We start from the raw sequence: 19,752 nt of genomic DNA on the forward strand, positions 1-19,752 counted from the left end.
CATACAAAGGAGCACCCCTTAGATTTACAGCAGAATTATCAGAGGAAACTGTCCAAGCCAAAGACAGTGGTGGGATATAGTGAAAAAAGTCAATCAAATGAACACCTCACCAAGAATACTCTATCGGTTTAAATTCTCACTTAACCTTGAAAGAATGATACACAATTTCGTGGATAAACAACAGCTCAGGAACTTTATAGACTCAAAGCCAACCTTAAAAGAAGGACTAAAGGGGCTACTGCAAAACAAGATAAGCCCCTATAAGCATAACAAACTTCTACAGAAAGATGGCACAAAACCCCATGACAATAATCTCTCTCAATGTCTATGGTCTATAAGCATGAGTTAAGTGACACAGAGTGGCAAATTGGATTAAAAAAACTTAACCCAACATTCTGCTACCTACCAGAAACAAATCTGAACAGTCAGAACAAATACAGACACAAAGCAAAAGAATGGAAAACAATCCTTCAAGTAAACAACTCCCTGAAAAAGGCAGGGTGGCCATACTAATATCTGATAACACAGATTCCAAGCTGAAAAAGATTAGAAGGAACAGCAAAGGTCATTTTTAATAATCAAGGGATATGTACAGCAGGAAGAAATCACACTCCTACACATGTACACATCCAATGAGGGACCAGCTAAATACCTAAAACTACTGCTAACAGACGTCAAGGACACTGGTAGCAACACAATAGTCGTTACAGACTTAACATTGCCTTATCACCTTTGGATAGATCAAAAAGATTAAAACTCATCAAGGAAGTACTGGCTTTGTAGGAAGAAATGGAAGAGAGAGGGCTAATAAATATATACAGGGCTTTCCATCCCCCAAAAAACAGTGTACATGGAACATTTTCAAAGATAGACAATTTGTGCTGGGTCTCAAAACATACCTCAATAGAATCAGAAAGATAGAAACGATATCAACCATTTTCTCAGACCACAATGCACTGAAGATAGAAGTTAATCACAGACAGATGCGGAGAACCAAATCAAACACCTGAAAATTAAACAACTCAATGTTGAACAATGACTGGGTCAGGGAGGAAATCAAGGAAGAAATCAAAAGATACCTGGAAACAAATGAGAATGAAGACACAAGCTACCAGAACTTGGGGGACACAGCTAAAGCAGTGTTAAGGGGAAAATTTATAGCTCTACCAGCATTCTCAGGAAGGAAAAAGGGCCCACATAAATAACTTGACTTTACAGCTCAAGGTCTTCAAAAAGGACCAACAGAAGGATCCCAAGCCAGGCAAAAGAAAATAAACAATAAAATTTAGAGGAGAAATTAATGACATGGAAAGCCAAAATACAAAAAAAAAATCTGAAAGATCAATTAAACCAAGAGCAGGTTGTTTGAGAAAATAAGATTGATAAACCACTAGCAAGACTCATGAAAGAGAACCCTAATTAACCAAATCAGAAATAAAAAAGGGGGACATCATAACAAAAAACAAAGAAATTCAAAAGATCATCAGAGACTACTTTGAAAGTCTATATGCCATTTTGATTTGCATGTCCCTGATGGCAAGAGATGTGGAGCATTTTTTCATTTGCATTTTCAAATGCCTTTTGGCCATTTGTATTTCTTTTTTGAGGAAACTTCTGTTCATTTCTTCTCCCCATTTTTTGATGGGGTTGGACTTTTATTTTTCTTATACAATTCTACCAGTTTCTTGTATATCCTGGATATTAATCCCTTATCAGAAGAGTACTGGGTAAGTATTCTTTCCTATCATCTCACCACATAGACTGAAACACATTCAAAAGAACAAAAGCAACCAGTGCAGGCATGGATGTGGGGAAAATGGGACACTCTTTCACTGTTGGTGGGAAGGCCACTACTCCAGCCTTTCTGAAAAACAATACGGACAGTCCTTCAAAAACTAGAAATTGAGCTTCCATATGAACTCACAATACCACTTCTGGGAATATATCCCAAGGATGCCAAAAAAGCACAGTAGAAATGACATCTGTACCTATATGTTCATTGCAGCACCGTTCACAATAGCCCAAATCTGGAAACAACCCAAGTGCCCTAGAACAGATGACTGGTTGAAGAAACTTTGGTACATCTACACAATGGAATACTATGCAGCTGTCAGGGAGAGATGAAGTCATGAACTTTGCTTATAAATGGATAGACATGGATAGTATCATCCTAAGTGAAATGATTCAGAAAGAGAGGGACAGACATAGAAAGACTGCACTCATTTGTGGAGTATAAAAACACATAACATGAGGTTGACACCTAAAGACAGTAGATACACGGGACACTGCTCCATAGCCGAAAGCCTGCCTCATGAGCAAAGGGGAGAAGGCAGCTGGAATAGAGAAGGGATCACTAAGAAAAAGATGGCTGAAGGAATTGGTCTGGATGGGAGATGTGTGAAGAAAGTAGATAAAGGACCAAACATGATAACCTCTCAGGGTCTGTATTGCAAACTATAATGCACAAAAGTAGAAAGAGATTATGGGCAATTATGTCTGCCATGGAAACGGGGGGGGTGAGAAAGAGGGGGTATACCGGGGATATTAGTGGTGGGGAATGTGCACTGGTACATGGATGGATGTTTGATCACTGTGTGATTGTAACCCAAACATGAAAGCTTGTAACTATCTCACGGTGATTCAATAGAAGTTTAAGGAAAAAAAAGTCTGTATGCCACGAAACAAGAGAACCTAGAAGAAATGGATAAATCCTGGATTCCTATAACCATTCAAGGTTGAGCCAAGAAGATTTGGAATACCTGAATAGACCTAATTCTATTAAGGAAATTGAAACAGTGAAATCAAAATCTTCCAAAAAACAAAAGCCTACATCCAGATGGATTCACTAGTGAATTCTTCCAAATATTTAAAGAGGACCTATTGCCAGTATTGCTCAAGCTTTTCCAGGAAGTTCAAAAAACAGAAACACTCCCAAACAGTTTCTATGAGGCACATATCACTCTCATACCAAAACCAAACAGAGACACCACAAAAAAACAAAATTACAGGCCGATATCCGTGATGAACATAGATGCGAAGATCCTCAACAAAATATTAGCAAATAAACCAATGACTCATCAAAAATATCATATATGATGACCAAGTGGGATTCATTCCAGGGATGTAAGGATGGTTTAACATTTGCAAGTCAATCAACATAGTCCATTATATCAATAAAAGAAAATTAAAAACCATATTATCATATCAATAGACACATAGAAAGCAGTTGACAAGATCCAGCACCCATTTATGATGAAAACTCTCACCAAAATGGGCCTAGAAGGAACTTTCCTCAAGATAGTCAAAGCCATCTACCACAAGCCCACAACAATCATTAACCCCAATGGGGAAAACCTAATAGTCTTCCCCCTAAGATCAGGGACAGGACACGGATGTGTACTCTCTCCATGTCTATTCAATATACTACTGGAAATCCTTGCCATAGTGGTTAGGCAGGAAAAAGATATTAATGATATTCAGATAGGAAAGGAAGAAATCAAGCTCTCACTATTTGCAGATGACATGATACCATATTTAGAAAAAGTCTCTACCAAGAAGCTCCTAGAAACAATAGCCTTGTATAGTAAAGTCGCAGGCTATATAATCAATACCCAAAAGTCCATGGCTTTCCTATATGCAAATAATGAGAGAAGAAAGTGATATGAAAAAAGCAATCTCATTCAAAGTCGTGCCTCTAGAAATCAAGCACCTGGGAATCAGCTTAACTAAGGAGGTAAAGAACCTATACAAAGAAGACTACAAAACACTAAAGAAATAAAATAGGACATGAGGAAATGGAAACACATCCCCTGTTCATAGATTGGCAGAATTAACTCTGTCAAAATGGCAATACTCCTCAAAGCATTATACAGATTCAATGTGATCCCTATAATGGTACCCTGACATTCTTCAAAGAAATTGATCAAACACTCCCGAAATTTATATGGAACAACAAGCGCCCACAAATAGCTAAAGCAATTTTTGGGAAAAAGAGGATGGGAGACAACACCTTCCCAAAACTCAAACTCAAACAATGCCATAATAATTAAAACAATTAAAACAGCATGGTATTGGAAAAAAGACAGATCCACAGAACAATGAAATACGGTTGAATATTCTTACAAAAAGCCTCTAATATATGATCTTCTAATCTTTGATAAGGGAGCAAGAAATATAAAGTGGAGCAAGGAAAGCCTCTTTAACAAATGGTATTACATGAAAAAAAAATGGATGAAGACTTTTACCTAACACCATGCACAAAAAGTCAGAGCAAAATGGATTAAAGGCCTCAATAGCAAACAGACCAGAATCCGTAAGGTACATTGAAGAAAAGGTAGGCAAAACCCTCTATGACTTTAAAACTAAAGGTATATTCAAAGATGAAACACCACTGACCAAGCAAGTGGAAATAGATAAACAAATGGGACTATCTTAAACAAAGAAGCTTCTGCGCCTCAAAAGAAACAGTGACCAGAGTACAAAGATAGTCTACAGAACGGGAAAGGATATTCACCCAATACCCATCTGATAAGGGGTTAATGTCAAGGATATATAAGGCACTGGTTGAACTCTACAAGAAGGAAAACATCCAACCCTATCAGAAAATAGGGCAATAAAATGAACAGAAACTTTCTCAAAGAAGAAATTCGAATGGCCAAAAGGCACATGAAAAAAATTCTCTTCATCACTAATCATCAGGGAGATGCAGATCAAAACAACAACGAGATATCATCTCACACCACAAGAGACTGGAACACATCCAAAAGAACAAAAGCAACAGGTGTTGATGTGGATGTGAGGAGAAGGGGACTCTCTTTTACTGTGATGGGAATGCCGACTGGTTCAACTTTTTTGGAAAACAATATGAGCATTCCTCCAAAACACTAGAAATTGAGCTCTCCCATTTGACCCAGCAATACCACTACTGGGAATATACCCTGGAGATTCAAAAAAACACAGTAAAAATGATATCTGCATTTGTACATTTATTGCAGCACTATTTACAAGCCAGAATCTGGAAAAAACCCAAGTGCCCAAGAACAGATGACTGGTTAAAGAAACTCTGGTACATATACACAATGGTAAACTATAGAGCTGTTAGAAAAAATGAAATCATGAAATTTGCATATAATTGGATCAACATGGAGAGTATCATGTTAAGTAAAATGAGTCAGAAAGAGAGGAACAGACATGAATTGACTGAACTCATTTGTGGAATATAAAGTAACAGAATGGGATACTAACACCCAAGGATAATAGAGATAAGGGCCAGGAGGATAGATCCACAACTTGGAAGCTGGCCTCACATGTTGGGGGAAGTTTTAAATCATGTAAAAAATTGAGAATTTATAACAGAAAATTTCTAATGAATTATAGAAGTGTTTTCATAGAGTACTTCCATATTACTGGACATGAAGTTTATGAAAACTGAAATACTTTCAGTCATGAGATAAGTAATATATAAGTTATGTAAATTGCAAACCACAACACCAAAAGGAGAGAGAGAACAAAAGGGAATACCCTGCAACAGAAGCAGGGTGGGATGGGAGGATCGGGGGGTGGGAGGGATACTGGGACCTGTGGTGGTGGAAAATGGGCACTGGTGGAGGGATGGGTGTTTGAATATTGTACAATTGAAACCCAAACACAAAAATTTTTAAGTCTACAACTGTACCTCATGGTGTTTCACTAACAAAAATTTTTTTAAAAAGTATCCATATAATTCAACTCAAATCATACTAAAGGATGATGATGAAATGTGATGACTTTACTAATCATTCCAAAAGAGAAACACAGAATATGTATCGTATCCCTTCTAACATCCCAGAATGTATATGCATGTATACATGCATGTATGGGTACACCCAAAATATGAAATTACAAGAAAAAATTTAAGAGTTAAAAGTGAAAACTGAAGAGTTGAGAAGGATAAAAATGAATCTTATAAGATTCTAGTAACGTTAAAAGAGAAATTTAAATCATATGAAGAAAAATAAAAGCATCAAAAGTAAAAAGAAACGATATAAAGAGAGAAGTGTTGGGGCAGGGAAACAGTACAATGGTCAGGGTCCATGACTAGCATATACCCAACCTAGGTTTGATCTCCCAGGTATTTACAAAAGCAGTGCTGGATGCCCAGAGAAGTGCCTGGTATGCCCCCTTCCCCCCAGCATTGCCAATGTGGTTCAAATATCCCGAGAACTTCAGGGTCGAGCAGCAGTGTTTTCTAAATCCCTATATTGAAACTCAAGTTTGGTTGGCCAAGAAATGCTAGTGAGGCCGTAGGGACCCTGAGAACCAACTGGAAGTTTCCATAAAGAAAAATTTAATGTAAATCTTTCACATAATTCTCAAAAACCTAGGACTCAGGAATTAATCCACTTTTCCACTATCTATGTCAAAAGAGAAAAGTAAACTATCAGCGGAGAAAGCAGAAGTTTTAAAAGAAAGTTGAAAAGAATTTAAGGGGAAAAAATGTAAGTCCAAGGATAAAAATCAAGGGTTTACTAGAATAACCAAAGTGTATAAAGAGAAAAGCAGGCTACTGAGAAAACAAAATCAAAAACTGTAGGAGAAATTCAATTATAGAATTGTCTAAACGAATTACCAAAAGGTCTGTGGTAAAAAGAAAAATAAATGGAAAAGGTGAATGAGGGCTAAAAGCAAATAATGAAGGTGAAACTGGTGTCAGGAAAAAATGGTAAGAAAAGAGAAAAATAATGTGGGTGGTGGTGGGGAAATTCAAAATAATGAAGGTGGGAAGGTGTAATGGTGGTGGTATTGGTGTTGAAAGATTATGTAAACAATTACATAAACAAAAGATTATGTAAAAAATTACTGTGAACAACTTTATGAAAATAAAATTAAAAATTAAAAAAGAGAAAATATGGAGAGAAACAAAATTGCCAGAGAAAAATGAGAAATGTGTGATGATAATTATCTAGAGAAAAATTGAAATAATTGAAGAAAAATAAGCAAGGATAAAAACATGTTTCTGAAAAGCAATAAAAATCATCAAGAAAATAAACTATCTTTTAATCCAATGGAGACGTTACTGGGCCCGCTCGAGCAAATCGACGATCAACGGGAGGGCCTTTACCTTTACCTTAATGAAGGAGAAATTTCTAAAGGAAAATGAGAAAACATAGGAAAAAATAGTAGTTTCTGGGGTGGGAGGGAAGTGACAGAAGAAAAAGGAAGTATGAGAAGGGGAAAGAAAATTTCTTAGAAGAGTGTAAAGAGAAAACAAAATTAAGAGATACTATTCCTAACACATAAGTATTGCTCTGCACTAGTATTAAATTCTATGGGTACTTGCACCATCACTGCTAGAAAAAAAATATTAATAGTAGATATTATTGCTATTATAATTTTATACCCCAAATTTGCTCAAAACAGCCTACTAGCAAAAGTTTATTCCTTAAAACTATTTACAAATTAAAGTATCATTTACCCCAATTTGATTTAACAAGGATATAAATAATAAATCCTCTCTTAACTATGCAGAATAGGGTAATTTTAAATTTCACATTCAAAAGGAAAAGATAAGATGTTTCTATGACCTTTGCTGTCTCTTGGAGGCAGAAACCATTCTGTGTGATAAACAATAACTGAAACATTTTCTATAAGTGTTTTCAGAAATTTTCAAATGTTCTCAAAGTTGTCCACTTAAAACAGCATAATTCTTATGAGACTATATTAAAAAATTCAACAGAACATAACTTTTGGCTTAAATTTTGAAACCGTTTACTTATATCTAGATTTGAGAAAAACTTTTTAAACTAAATATGATAGAATTTAAGAAACTTAAAGCATCTTATAAGTTTACTTACAATTGACATCAGAGTCAGTACGTAGTGCTGTAAATTCTGTCCATGATGATGAACCATTTTAGCATCAGCTGTGACCATAACTTCCACATATCTTGGATATGATAAAAAGCGTTTTTTCCTGGAATGCAATTGACTTCTTTCATCTTCCAAGGATATATTTCTTGAAGAGTGTCCAAAAACTATTTCCTTATTTATATTAAAATATTGATGTATGCTGCTGTAGTTATGTAAGGACAAATTGGTGTTCATTTCTGGCAGGAGAAAAAAAACAAATGTGAAGTGATTAAACTGGATGTGATTAAAAACACTGAAGTGAGTGGATCATGAACATACAACTTTATAGCAATTTCTAAGTCTCTAGTATCATTGTCATTTCCATCGCCAAGAAAACTGCTTATGAGAATCATCCATACTGTTTTCCAAAAGGCCTGAACCAGTTGGCATTCCCACCAGCAGTGAAGGAGGGTCCCTTTCTCGCCACATCTGCGCCAGCACCGGTTGCTTTTGTTCTTGTGGATGTGGGCCTGTCTCTTTGGTGTGAAATGATATCTCATTGTGGTTTTGATCTGCATCTCCCTGATGATTAATGATGTGGCAGGGTGGGATGGGGGGGATGGGGGGTGGGATACTGGGATCCGTGATGGTGGGAAATGGGCACTGGTGGAGGGATGGGTATTTGATCATTGTATAATTGAAACCCAAGCACAAAAATTTGTAAGTCTACAACTGTACCTCATGGTGTCTCACTAAAAAAACCTAAAAAAAAAAAAAATACTGCTGATGTAAACAGGTTGAGTGAAATGGCTCTGCAAATGCTTTCTGTATACCTAGTACTTGCCATCTGGTCAATTTCTCTCTGGAGGACATACTACTGACCCTGTTAACATCTGCAGTACAGTAGACAGTCAGATAAATCTTCCTTGCCTAGGCAAGGGTATTTCTTCTACTTCTTCTACTTGTTCCTCCTTTTAGCACAGTTTTCCTATATGCTGCAGACATCAGTTCAACTCATTGAACCACATCTGTCCCCAGTCACCTCAAAGACAACAAGAAGTGACCCCTGAACCCGGAGCTAGAAGTCCCGAGAACCTTTAGGTTTGGAAGAGGAGGACTAAGAGTAAGAAGGGAAGAGGATAAGAAGCAGTAGAAGAAGTTCCCATCAGGAAAGAGCTGTTGTACAGGTTCAACATTTCAACATAGGTTTGTAGATTTGTAGGCACTACATCAAACTGCAATAGTCAAAGGGAGGCTTATAGAGGTGGCACAGTGCACAGTGAATCTGTGAGATGTTGTAGTAGCCACAGTCTTTTAGATCTCCAGCTGCATGTGGCTGACCTGGGTTCATTCTCTGGAACCCCAGATGGCCCTCCAAGCCCACCAGGAGCGATCCCTAAATGCAGAGCTAGGAGAAAGTCCTGAACACAGCTGGGTATACCTCCCAGCCCCCCGCAAAATAAGATGGGAAAAAGATTAAAAATAAATGAAGAACACACCAGAATTTTTCAGAACGTTTAAGAAGGACAATAAAATAATTATACCGTACAGCTATAGTGGTCAATACTGTGTGGTATTGGAATTAAGGCAGATTCTCCAACCAATGGCACAGAATACAGAGCCTCGAGACAGGCCTGATAGATGAGCAACTAATCTTCAACAAATGAGCTAGAAGTATGAAGCAGAGCACTAAAATCTTCTTTAACAAATGGTGCTGGGAAAACTGATTATCCACGTAAAAAAAAAAAATTCTTGATTCTCTATCTTACACCATACTTGTCACTTGTCATCCCATTGCTCATTGATTTGCTCGAGTGGGTGCCAATAACATCTCCATTCATCCTTGTCACGTGCTAGTGCAGCCCAGAGGCATCTGCTTGCTCCAGGAACACGAAGAGTATCAAACCGTTTGTTTAGGGTCTTGACGAAGGAAGTCCGACCATCTCATAGGTGGGCGGCCACACATTCTTTTGTCATCCCGTGGAATCCAGTCGGTAATGGCTCTACTCCAGCAGTTGTCTACAAATCGCATTATGTGTCCAGCCCATCTGATTTTCGAGGCCTTGGCAAACAAGGCAGTGTCCCTGATCCTTGATCATTGACGGATTCCTTCTCTCATTTGAGTGAAGTGTGAAACTTCAAGCATAGCTCTTTCGATTCCTCTTTGGGATATCCAAATAGCATTCTCATCCTATTTTCATAGGGCCCAGGTCTCTGAGGCATATGTTAATGCAGGAAGAATGACGGAGTTGAAAAATGTGCCCGAAGTCAGAGGTTCTTCATCTTCTTAACAACTTCTTCGACGCTCCTGAAGGCTTTCTACATAGCTCTCTTCCTCCTGTGCAGTTCAAGTGCCAGGTCATTCATCATTTGTCATCTGTATTCTTTGAGGAAGTTTATGTTCTTCTCTTCTCCCCACTTTTTGAGGGGGTTGACTGATTTTTTTCCTTGTTGTTTTTTCTAATGCCAGTTGATTTGTGCGGGGGTTGGTTGCAGAGAATGAGACAAATTAACACATAAGGAGAAAAACAAACAGATATGGACTATCCCGGCTTTAGGTCTGTGCAGCCATCAGTGGTTTCTCAGCAGGCCATTTATTCAATATGTTTTAAAATAATCTTCCCAACCCAGGTCTCATTTGCTTGAGCTAACAGACATTAAGGACAGTGGGTAAGCACATCAACATACGGTAGTTACATGGAGAGCTAGACTATTTCATATGGACAATCAGCAGACATCAAAACATCCTAAGCTGTTGATAGTATTCCTTCTTGGGAGCATTTTTGCTTGTTCTCTAGTCTATTCTTTCCTGTTTGCAAGTCCTTTGTATTCTAAGGCCTAAACTATTTTACCGAAGGGAATGTCCAAACCTTGGGGTATAGGCATATGAAAAAGAGCTTTCACAAATCAAAACAATAATGAGATATCACCTCTCACCAATGAGACTGGGACACATCAAAAAGAACAATTAGTGCTAGAATAGTGCTAGAATAAAGCAATCTGCATTCACTGCTAGTGGGAATGCCAAATGCTTTGACCTTTTCAGAAAATAATAAGAATTCTCAAAAAGAATAAGAATTGGGCTTCCATAGAACCCAGCAATCCCACTTTTCATCATCTACCCCAAAGGTCTAAGAACACTATTTTGAAAAGACATTTGCACTATGCTCATTGCAACACTATTCACAATAGCCAATATCTAGAAACAAACCAAAACCCTAAGAATAGAAGAATGAAAACACTGTGGTTTGATGTAGGCAGATAGACAGGATAGGGCACCCAGGTCATTCATCATGTTGAGTTCTCGACCTAGATATACATAACTGCTGCATTTGGAGATGTTCATTCCATTGAAACATCAGGAACTAGTCCATTTCTAATGAACATAATCTTTTCACTTCAGATTTATGCACAATAGACAAAAAAATGAAAGCAATTGACAATTGAATAAATAAATGATATGTGGTATATACAAACAATAAATTATCAGCCTCAATAAGAAAATTCTGTGAATTCTGTTGCATACTATTAAATGGATATTATCCTACAGATAGTATGCCAGGTAAAACTGGTTGTAAAAGAGATAACCTCGGCAGGTAGGGCACCTGCCTTGCATGTGGCTGACCCCGGTTAAAACTAGCACCACTTAAAGTCCCCAAGCACTACCAGGGGGTCATCCTTCAGTGCAGTCAGGAGTATATCCTGAGCACTCACAGCTTGGTATGCTAGCCCTCACGCACCAACCCGGCCCCCAAAAAACAACAAACAAAATAAGAGCTTTCTAAACTAGTCATTTATAGAAACAAAAAAAAATTTGGTAACCAGGACCTGCTAATCTGAGAAATCTCTCAAAGTCATTTCAATCTGTAAATAAATTATCTCACTCCTAACAGTAAATTTGAAAGAAACATTATCAAATAAAGGTCACAAAATGAGATGAAGGAGTCAGACAGATTAAGATAGAAAAGATGACTCGAAAATACAAAATAATTCAAGAAAAGCTGGGAGATAGCACAGCACTTAGGTATATATTAAGTTTGGGTTTCTATTATGGTACCACATGGTCCCCTAAGCATCACAGTGTAGACTTGGAGCTACCCAGAGGGGTATCACAGATACTTCCAGGACCCCAGAGCTAAGTAGCATCACATCCTTGTCACTTGCATTGAGTTCAGCTGGCTGAGAATTACTATTGGGTCCTCTGCATCTCTAAGTTGATTTAATAAAAGAGCTAAAGAAAAGAACACCTAATTCGAATAAAAATTGTTGACAGTTAATATGATAGCATGGGGACAAAGGTGGTGAGGATCTTGAGAAAGAAAGAATGCATAAATTTCAATTTTAAAAGTTTGTTAATTAATTCATCCAAATTCAATTCTAGAAGAATACAAAAATAAGAATGAAAAATGACAAATACCACAATCTTATGCATTAAAATACATAATACATAAAAACTTGATGCAAACCAATTTACAAATTTTTGACACATTTATGGAAAAATAAAACTTATCACAACTAGCCCATAAAGTCTAAATAGCCACATAACATGTAACAAATATTTAATGACTTCACCCATGTGTGTGACATAGAGATTAAAACAAAATGAGGAAAGTTAAACAATTAGAATCAAGCCAGGGGACACTGAAAAAAGAATTAAAATTAAGGTAAAGAAGGCACAGAGTGGGAAAAATGAGGCAAAATGTCAGTCTGCCTTGTTTCTCTACAAAAAACATAATAATGGTGTTAGAAGAGCCTGAGAGTCCAGCAGATAAACCCTGGCCTTGCACATGCACAACCCTGGTTTGATCCCCAGCACCCCATTTGGTACCCTGAGCCCCACTGGAAGTTATCCCTGAGGGCTGAGAAAAGAGCAAACCCTGAAGCACCAAGGGGTGTGTCCCTCAAACGAAAGCAAACAAAAAACAATAATGTAGTTAGAAACTCATAATTCCACCTGAATGCTCTACTGACACCTTGTCCTCAAAATCCACAAAAATTGTATCATTTTTTGTCATAGTCTCAGTTTCTCCATATCTATTATAAGAAAAACAGCCTGCTAATATCCATTACTCGCCTTCAAAGCAATACACTACCACTGTACTTTTCTTGTTCTTCCTTCAATCTTTTCAATCTTTGTATCTAGTCACCAAGTTTTACTATTCTCTTAACAATGTTCCTGCCTCAAATTAATCCAAATCACTCTCTTCTTAGAACAAGTCAAATAATTATTGCAAATTAATGAAATGAAATAAAATTATATATCTTTAGTTTCTTGTTTCTCTCAGTGATTCTAAATTTATATTTAACAAGACACTTTTAGGTACATCATTCTCATCTTATTTTTATTCAAGAAATTACCATAATTCTCATTGCCCACAAAATAAAGTTCATTAAACATTCAGTCATTACTTCCACCACTACCATCAAGATATAAACTCCCAGGGCTTAAGTGATAGTACAGTGGTTAGAATATCTGCTTTGCACGCAGTCTACCCAGATTAAATCCCCAATGCCACATATGGTCTCCCGAGCCCCACCAAGAGTGATCCCTTAGTGCATAACCAGGAGTAAGCATTGAACACCACCGAGTGTGGCCCTAAAAACCAACAACTAAAATATAAACCCCCTAAAATCTAAAATCTCTGTTGAAAAATTTTGTTCAGTTTTTTCTCTAGAAGCTCAATAAATGCTCACACAAATGAACAAAGTATAATAGAAGGAAGAGAGGGAAGGCTATGGAAAGTTGAAAGGGAGATGAAAAGAAGACACAGAGGGAGAAAGAAGTAAAAAAAAATGAGGAAAAAGAAAAAATTCAGAGTATGAGTGAGGCTGATTTTAACATGAAAGAGCATCTGTTCAAAGATGAAGAAGGTATCTCTGACTTTCCTAATTTTAATTACAAACATTCCTGGTTTACTGATTTAGGCAAGAATTAAGGGGCCATAGTAGAGTGGATAAGGCAACTGATTGCCTTACAGGTGGCCAAACCAGACTTGATCTCTGGCATCTCATATGGACCTTCAAGCCCATCTGAAGTGATCCGAAAGCACAGTGCCAGGTGTAAGTCTTTTGAGCACTAACAACTGCTCAAAAAAAATTGATAGTAATGCTTTCTACGAAACCAGATGAGGAAAGAAATTTTTAATTTTCCAGTAGCATATGAGCACCACTTTTAAAAATTAAAGCGTACAATCAAGTAATCTTATTTGTCATCAACATTTCAAACCACCTGTTGAATGCCAAAATTCCTAACTCACTTAACTGGGTGTGCCCTGAAGTAAAAACTGATTATGTATTTTTTCATGATTTACCATTTTCTGGATATGTCACATAACCTAGGTTGTCACACTCTGGGGGCTATCAGACTACTATTTACTTATTAATAATACTTATTATTCAGTATATACTAAGTACTGATACACTTTAAGTTATTACTGACAACTTTATAAGATAGTTACTGTGATTATCCTCATTTACATTTATGATAAGAAATTGTTACATATTTTATAAAATATGCACTACAAAGAGGCTCTCAAATTAATAATTAGAGAACCAACCACCAACAAGATATGAGTATGCAAAAACTATTCCAACTTGCTTAAGGCCAATTAAAACTTGAAGCATAAAAGAATGATTACATCATAGCTCTTCACTGCATAGCTGAATCAGTTACTATTACTGGGAACATTTTCAAATTCAGACATGATACAAATTGCATGGAATTTCAACAGCAACCAGTTAAATAAGCATAACAAAGAAATGAATTCATATTTCCTTAATATAGATTATTACACTTGAATACCATATCACAGGACTTTTTTAAATGTGGTCTGAGGTGTACATGTAGAATTTAACAATTTAGTAACCAGTATCAAAATGGAAAGGGTTGCTTCATAGGAAACTAAAAGAGGAACCAACTAGTCATATCCATGAAAATGTGGCATTTATTATTCTGTCTTTATACAAAATCATAGAGCAGACCCGAGATTTGGATATAAGGCTTTATGGCTATCTTACATAAACATGGGATAGATCCAGAGTTGTCCTTTCAGTTTGGTGACACTAAAGGGGGAAAGAGGGTAGGGACTGAAGTGATAGCATAGCAAGTAGGGCATTTGCCTTGCATGCGGCCGCCCTGGGTTCAATTCCCAGCACCCCATGTGGTCCCTCAAGCACTGCAGGGAGTAATTTCTGAGTGCATGATCCAGAAGTAACCCCTGTGCATCGCCGGGTGCGACCCAAAGAAAGAAAAAAGTCTGATGTGCTATGTGTGCTGAAAAGACAAGAGCAAACAACAGAGTAATAACAGACTAAATATATTTCCTCCCATTCTCAAGAACACAACCATAGTATTTGCTCTAAAAAATGCACATTAAGATAGTTTTGCTCCACATGCTCAGAACGAGACTCACACATGAGACAGATACTGAAAAACCTAGATAGGCAAAATTTGAGACCGAAATCTCCAGGCTCTCACAGAGTCGGGAATGAATAATCTCCCCTCATTTCCCTGTTCTTCCAGGAGTCTGGCAGTCACACCCATAAACTACCTCTGATGCTATGACCCAGACACTAACAAATAAATCTCAGAAGAGAGCCACAAACTGTAGAGATGCCTCCAGATCCCAAAGTCACCAACCAGTTAAAAAATTTAACTCCAAGAAAAAAAATTTAACTCCAGCTCTATCATTCTATATAAAATTTTAGAATTCCTTGACATATCATTCTCTAAGCCACTGAGTAGTACACCACATATGATAGGGTGAAAGGCAGAAGAAAACAGATCTGATCAAAAATATATATACTAGCACCCAAGGATTAACCATAAACAACATGTTAGTAATCTCATATAAGACCTTAATGTCTCCAGGATGAGATACAACAATCTCCACACACTTTTCTCTAAGGAATATTTCTTGGATCATTTTTAGTGGATTATTCATAACAAGTGTTAAAATATTGAATAATAGTTTATTGTGAAAAACTATATAAAAGTAAAAACATAAAACTAAATTAAAAAGATATTTTTTCCCACAAGTTGAATTAAAGATCCTAGCAAATATTTCACAGATTGAAAATTGAAACCAAACATGGGTTCATGAATTATTCGAACTGTTAAAGACTTTATTAATCACTTGTATAACTTGTATCACTTGCATCACTTGTCATTCCATTGTTCATTGATTTGTTTGAGCAGACACCAGTAACGTCTCCTTTTGTCCCTGTCGCATGCTAGTGTAGTCTAATGGCCTCTGCTCGTTCCAGAACACAAACAGCCTCAAACCGTTAGTTGAGGGTTTTAACAAAGAAGTCTGACCATCTTGTAGGTGGGCAGTCACTCATTCTTTTGAATTCTCATGGAATCCAGTAGGTAACAGCTCTAGTCCAGTAGTCATCTCTAAATCGCATTACGTGTCGGGCCCATCTGATTTTCAATGCCTTGGCAAACGAGGCAGCGTCCCTGATTCTTGATCATCAATAGAGGTCGGAACTCCGGATTCCTTCTCTCATTTGAGTGAATCATGATATTCCAAGTATAGCTCTATCAATTCCTCTTTGGGATACCCTGATAGCGTTTTCATCCTGTTTCTGTAGGGCCCAAGTCTCTGAGGCCTATGTTAGTGCAGGAAGGATGGTGGAGTTGAAAAGATGTGCCTGGAGCCAGAGATTCTTCATCTTCTCAAACACTTCTTCAATGTTCTTGAAGGCACTCTACACAGCTCTCTTCCTCCTTCGCAGTTCAAGTTCCAGATTGTTCCTCATGTTGAGTTCTCACCCTAGGTACACATAACTGCTGCATTCAGAGATGTTTATTCTATTCAGAGCAAATGGAACATCAGGGACTAGTCCACTTCTCATGAACATTGTCTTTGTGAGATTTAACTGCAGTCCAACCTTTCCACACTTGTGGTCAAAGTTGGCCAGCATTTGTGCCACTAGGCTGATATTTGGTGTTATTAGAACGATGTCATCAACGAAGCAGAGGTGATGTAGTTGCCAACCGTCTATCTTCACTCCCATTCCAGTCATCACATGATGTTCTCAAGGGTGGTACTGAAGAGTTTCGGTGAATGGTATCACCCTGTCGAACTCCTCTCTTTACACTGATGATCACCTTGTAGAACTGTGAGATCCTGATGGTGAATCCGTAATACAGCTCTCAGAGGATCATCATGCTGAGTTTGAACGCCCTGTTTGGCTAGGGCTTCAATGACCGCTTTCGTCTCAACAGAATCAAAGGCCTTCTTTAAATCAATAAACATTAGACAGAGTGGCATCTTGAATTCCCGAGAAACCTCAATGAGCTTGGTCACCATGTGAATATAGTCGATCGTGCTGAATCCTTTTCGTAACCTATCTTGTTTGCATGGTTGCCCTTCATCTAGTGTTCTGCCAATCCTATTCAGGGTGACTCAAGTGAATAGCTTGTAGATAACAAAGAACAGGAAGATCAAGCAATAGTTACCAATGTTGTGGATGTCTCCCTTTTTATACAGCAGAACGGTCCTGCTGGTTTTCCAATGGGACAGAACCTTGCATTCAGACAGGTGTGTGAAGAGCCAAGCCAGTGTATTGACAAGTACTAGAGCCAGATTCTTCAGGTATTCAGATCTGACCTTGTCTGGACTGGGTGCAGTACACTTCTTTAAAGACCAATGAAATGGCATGTCAGATTTCGGAAGGGAGAATGTTGGGAACAACATATCCATCCTGCGAAATTTGGTTTGTGAGCAGGTAGACGTGGCTATAGAAGAGATCCGAGTAGAAGTCGTGGATAACCTTCTCCATTGACATTCTGGAAGATGTGACAGATCCATCAGGACATTGGAGGGCAGTCATCTTGATCTTGTAGTTGGTGAAGAACAGGCCGACATTGTGAATGCTTTTCCCAGCTTCTCCCGCATCGTCCAACACTGCTGCTCTTCTCTCTTTAAGGTCTTCCTTTATTGCTTCTCTACACAGCTTTGCAAGCTCGGACATTAGCTTGTGATTGCCTGAGGCTCGCACCAAGGCACGTTTCTGAAGACAGGCGTCTTTTTGTGGCTTTCTCTCTCTCAGCAGTCCTTGCACAATCATCGATGCCATCTTCCCATGTTGCCACAACAGTGCCAAAGAGCTCCAAGTTGGTGGTTATTCTGGGAGTTTTCTTCTTAAACTTTGAAGCCTTTTATCCCTGCTCTGTGAAGTAGAATTTCACAACAAGGAGACAGTGGTCTGATCCCGTTTGGAATTTTGGGACAACAACAACATCAGTCAGGCAAAACCATCGATTGAATACGATGTGATCAATTTCGTTGTGGAACTGTCAACATGTCCCATGTCCAACATTTAGATTCAACCTTCTGAAACTGCGAGTTACCATGGATGGTCTTGGTTAACATGGTGAACTCAAACGTCTATCACCCTATTCGTTCCATTCTAAACTGTGGGTCCCAATGTGGAGTTCTTCGGACAACTTTCTTGGCCCTTCTTGGCATTAAAATCACCAACCTTGTACCTTGTAGAAGTACCTTGTAAAAGGTGTGGTCTTCTCATGCTGAAAGTAGACTATAGACCGAACATGATTGCCACTCAATGCCTCTTTTGCAAATCACAGCACCCAAAAAGAGAGAAAAGAGAATGCCCTGCCATAGAGGCAGGGTAGGATGGGGGGATGGGGGGTGGGAGGGATACTGGGATCTGTGGTGGTGGAAAATGGGCACTGGTGGAGGGGTGGGTACTTGATCATTGTATAATTGAAACCCAAGCATAAAAATTTGTAAGTCTACAACTGTACCTCATGGTATTTCACTAATAAAAATCACTTAATCACTTAATCACTTAATCCCCGTTATTCATCGATTTATTCGAGCGGGTGCCAGTAACGTCTCCATTCATCCCGGTTGCGTGCTAGCGTAGCCCAATGGTATCTGTTCGTTTTAGGAACATGAAGAGCCTCAAACCGATCATTTAGGGTCTTGACGAAGAAGTCTGACCATCTTATAGGTGGGCGTCCACGTGATCTTTTGATGTCTCGTGGAATCCAATCAGTAATGGCTCTAGTCCAGCGGTTGTCTGTAAACCTCATTACATGTCCAGCCCATCTGATTTTTGATGTCTTGGCAAATGAGACAGCGTCTCTGATTCTTGAGCGTTGACGAAGATCAGAACTCCGGATTCTATCTCTCATTTGAGTGAATCGTGATATTCCAAGCATAGTTCTTTCGATTCCTCTTTGAGAGACCCGAATAGTGTTCTCATCCTGTTTTCGTAGGGTCCAGGTCTCTGAGGCATATGTTAATGCAGGAAGAATAGTGGAATCAAAGAGATGTGCTCGTAGTTGGAGGTTCTTTGTCCTTTTAGTTATTTCTTCAATGCTCTTGAAGGCATTCCAAGCCGCTCTCTTCCTCCTGCGTAACTCAGGTGCCAGGTCATTCATCATGTTGATTTCTCGACCTAAGTATATATAACTGTTGCATTCGGAGATGGTGGTTCCCTTGAGAGCGAATGGAGCGTCAGGAACAAGGCTGTTTCTCATAAACATTGTCTTCGTAAGATTCAGCTGTAGTCCGACCTTTCCACACTCATGGTCAAAGTCCGCAAGCATTTGTGCCGCTTGGCTGATGTTTGGTGTTATTAGAACGATGTCATCAGCAAAGCGGAGGTGGTGTAGTTGCTGACCATCTATCTTCACTCCCATGTTTTCCCATTCTAGTCGTCGCATGATGTTCTCGAGGGTGGCACTGAAGAGTTTTGGTGAAATGGTATCACCCTGCCGAACCCCTCTCTTGATATGGATGATTACTTCTTTGTAGAATGGTGAGATCTTGGTAGTGAATCCGTAATAGAGCTCACGAAGGATCCTGATGTATTGAGTTTGTACGCCCTGATTGGCTAGGGCTTCCATGACCGCTTCCGTCTCAACAGAATCAAAGGCCTTCTTTAA

At 38.4% G+C, this 19,752-nt stretch overlaps 1 protein-coding gene across 1 annotated transcript in view; it reads right to left on the reverse strand.

The window, feature by feature from the left end:
- The window catches only part of ADAMTS20 (ADAM metallopeptidase with thrombospondin type 1 motif 20), a 238,054-nt gene that overhangs the window by 168,522 nt on the left and 49,780 nt on the right, over positions 1–19,752 (reverse strand). The window contains exon 4 of the mRNA XM_056117833.1: positions 7,833–8,083. Within this exon, the coding sequence (XP_055973808.1) occupies positions 7,833–8,083 (251 nt within the window). The remainder of the gene's footprint in view (positions 1–7,832; positions 8,084–19,752) is intronic.

This window comes from Sorex fumeus, unplaced genomic scaffold (assembly GCF_029834395.1).
Source record: "Sorex fumeus unplaced genomic scaffold, SorFum_2.1 ptg000036l, whole genome shotgun sequence".
Taxonomy (NCBI): Eukaryota; Metazoa; Chordata; class Mammalia; order Eulipotyphla; family Soricidae; genus Sorex; species Sorex fumeus.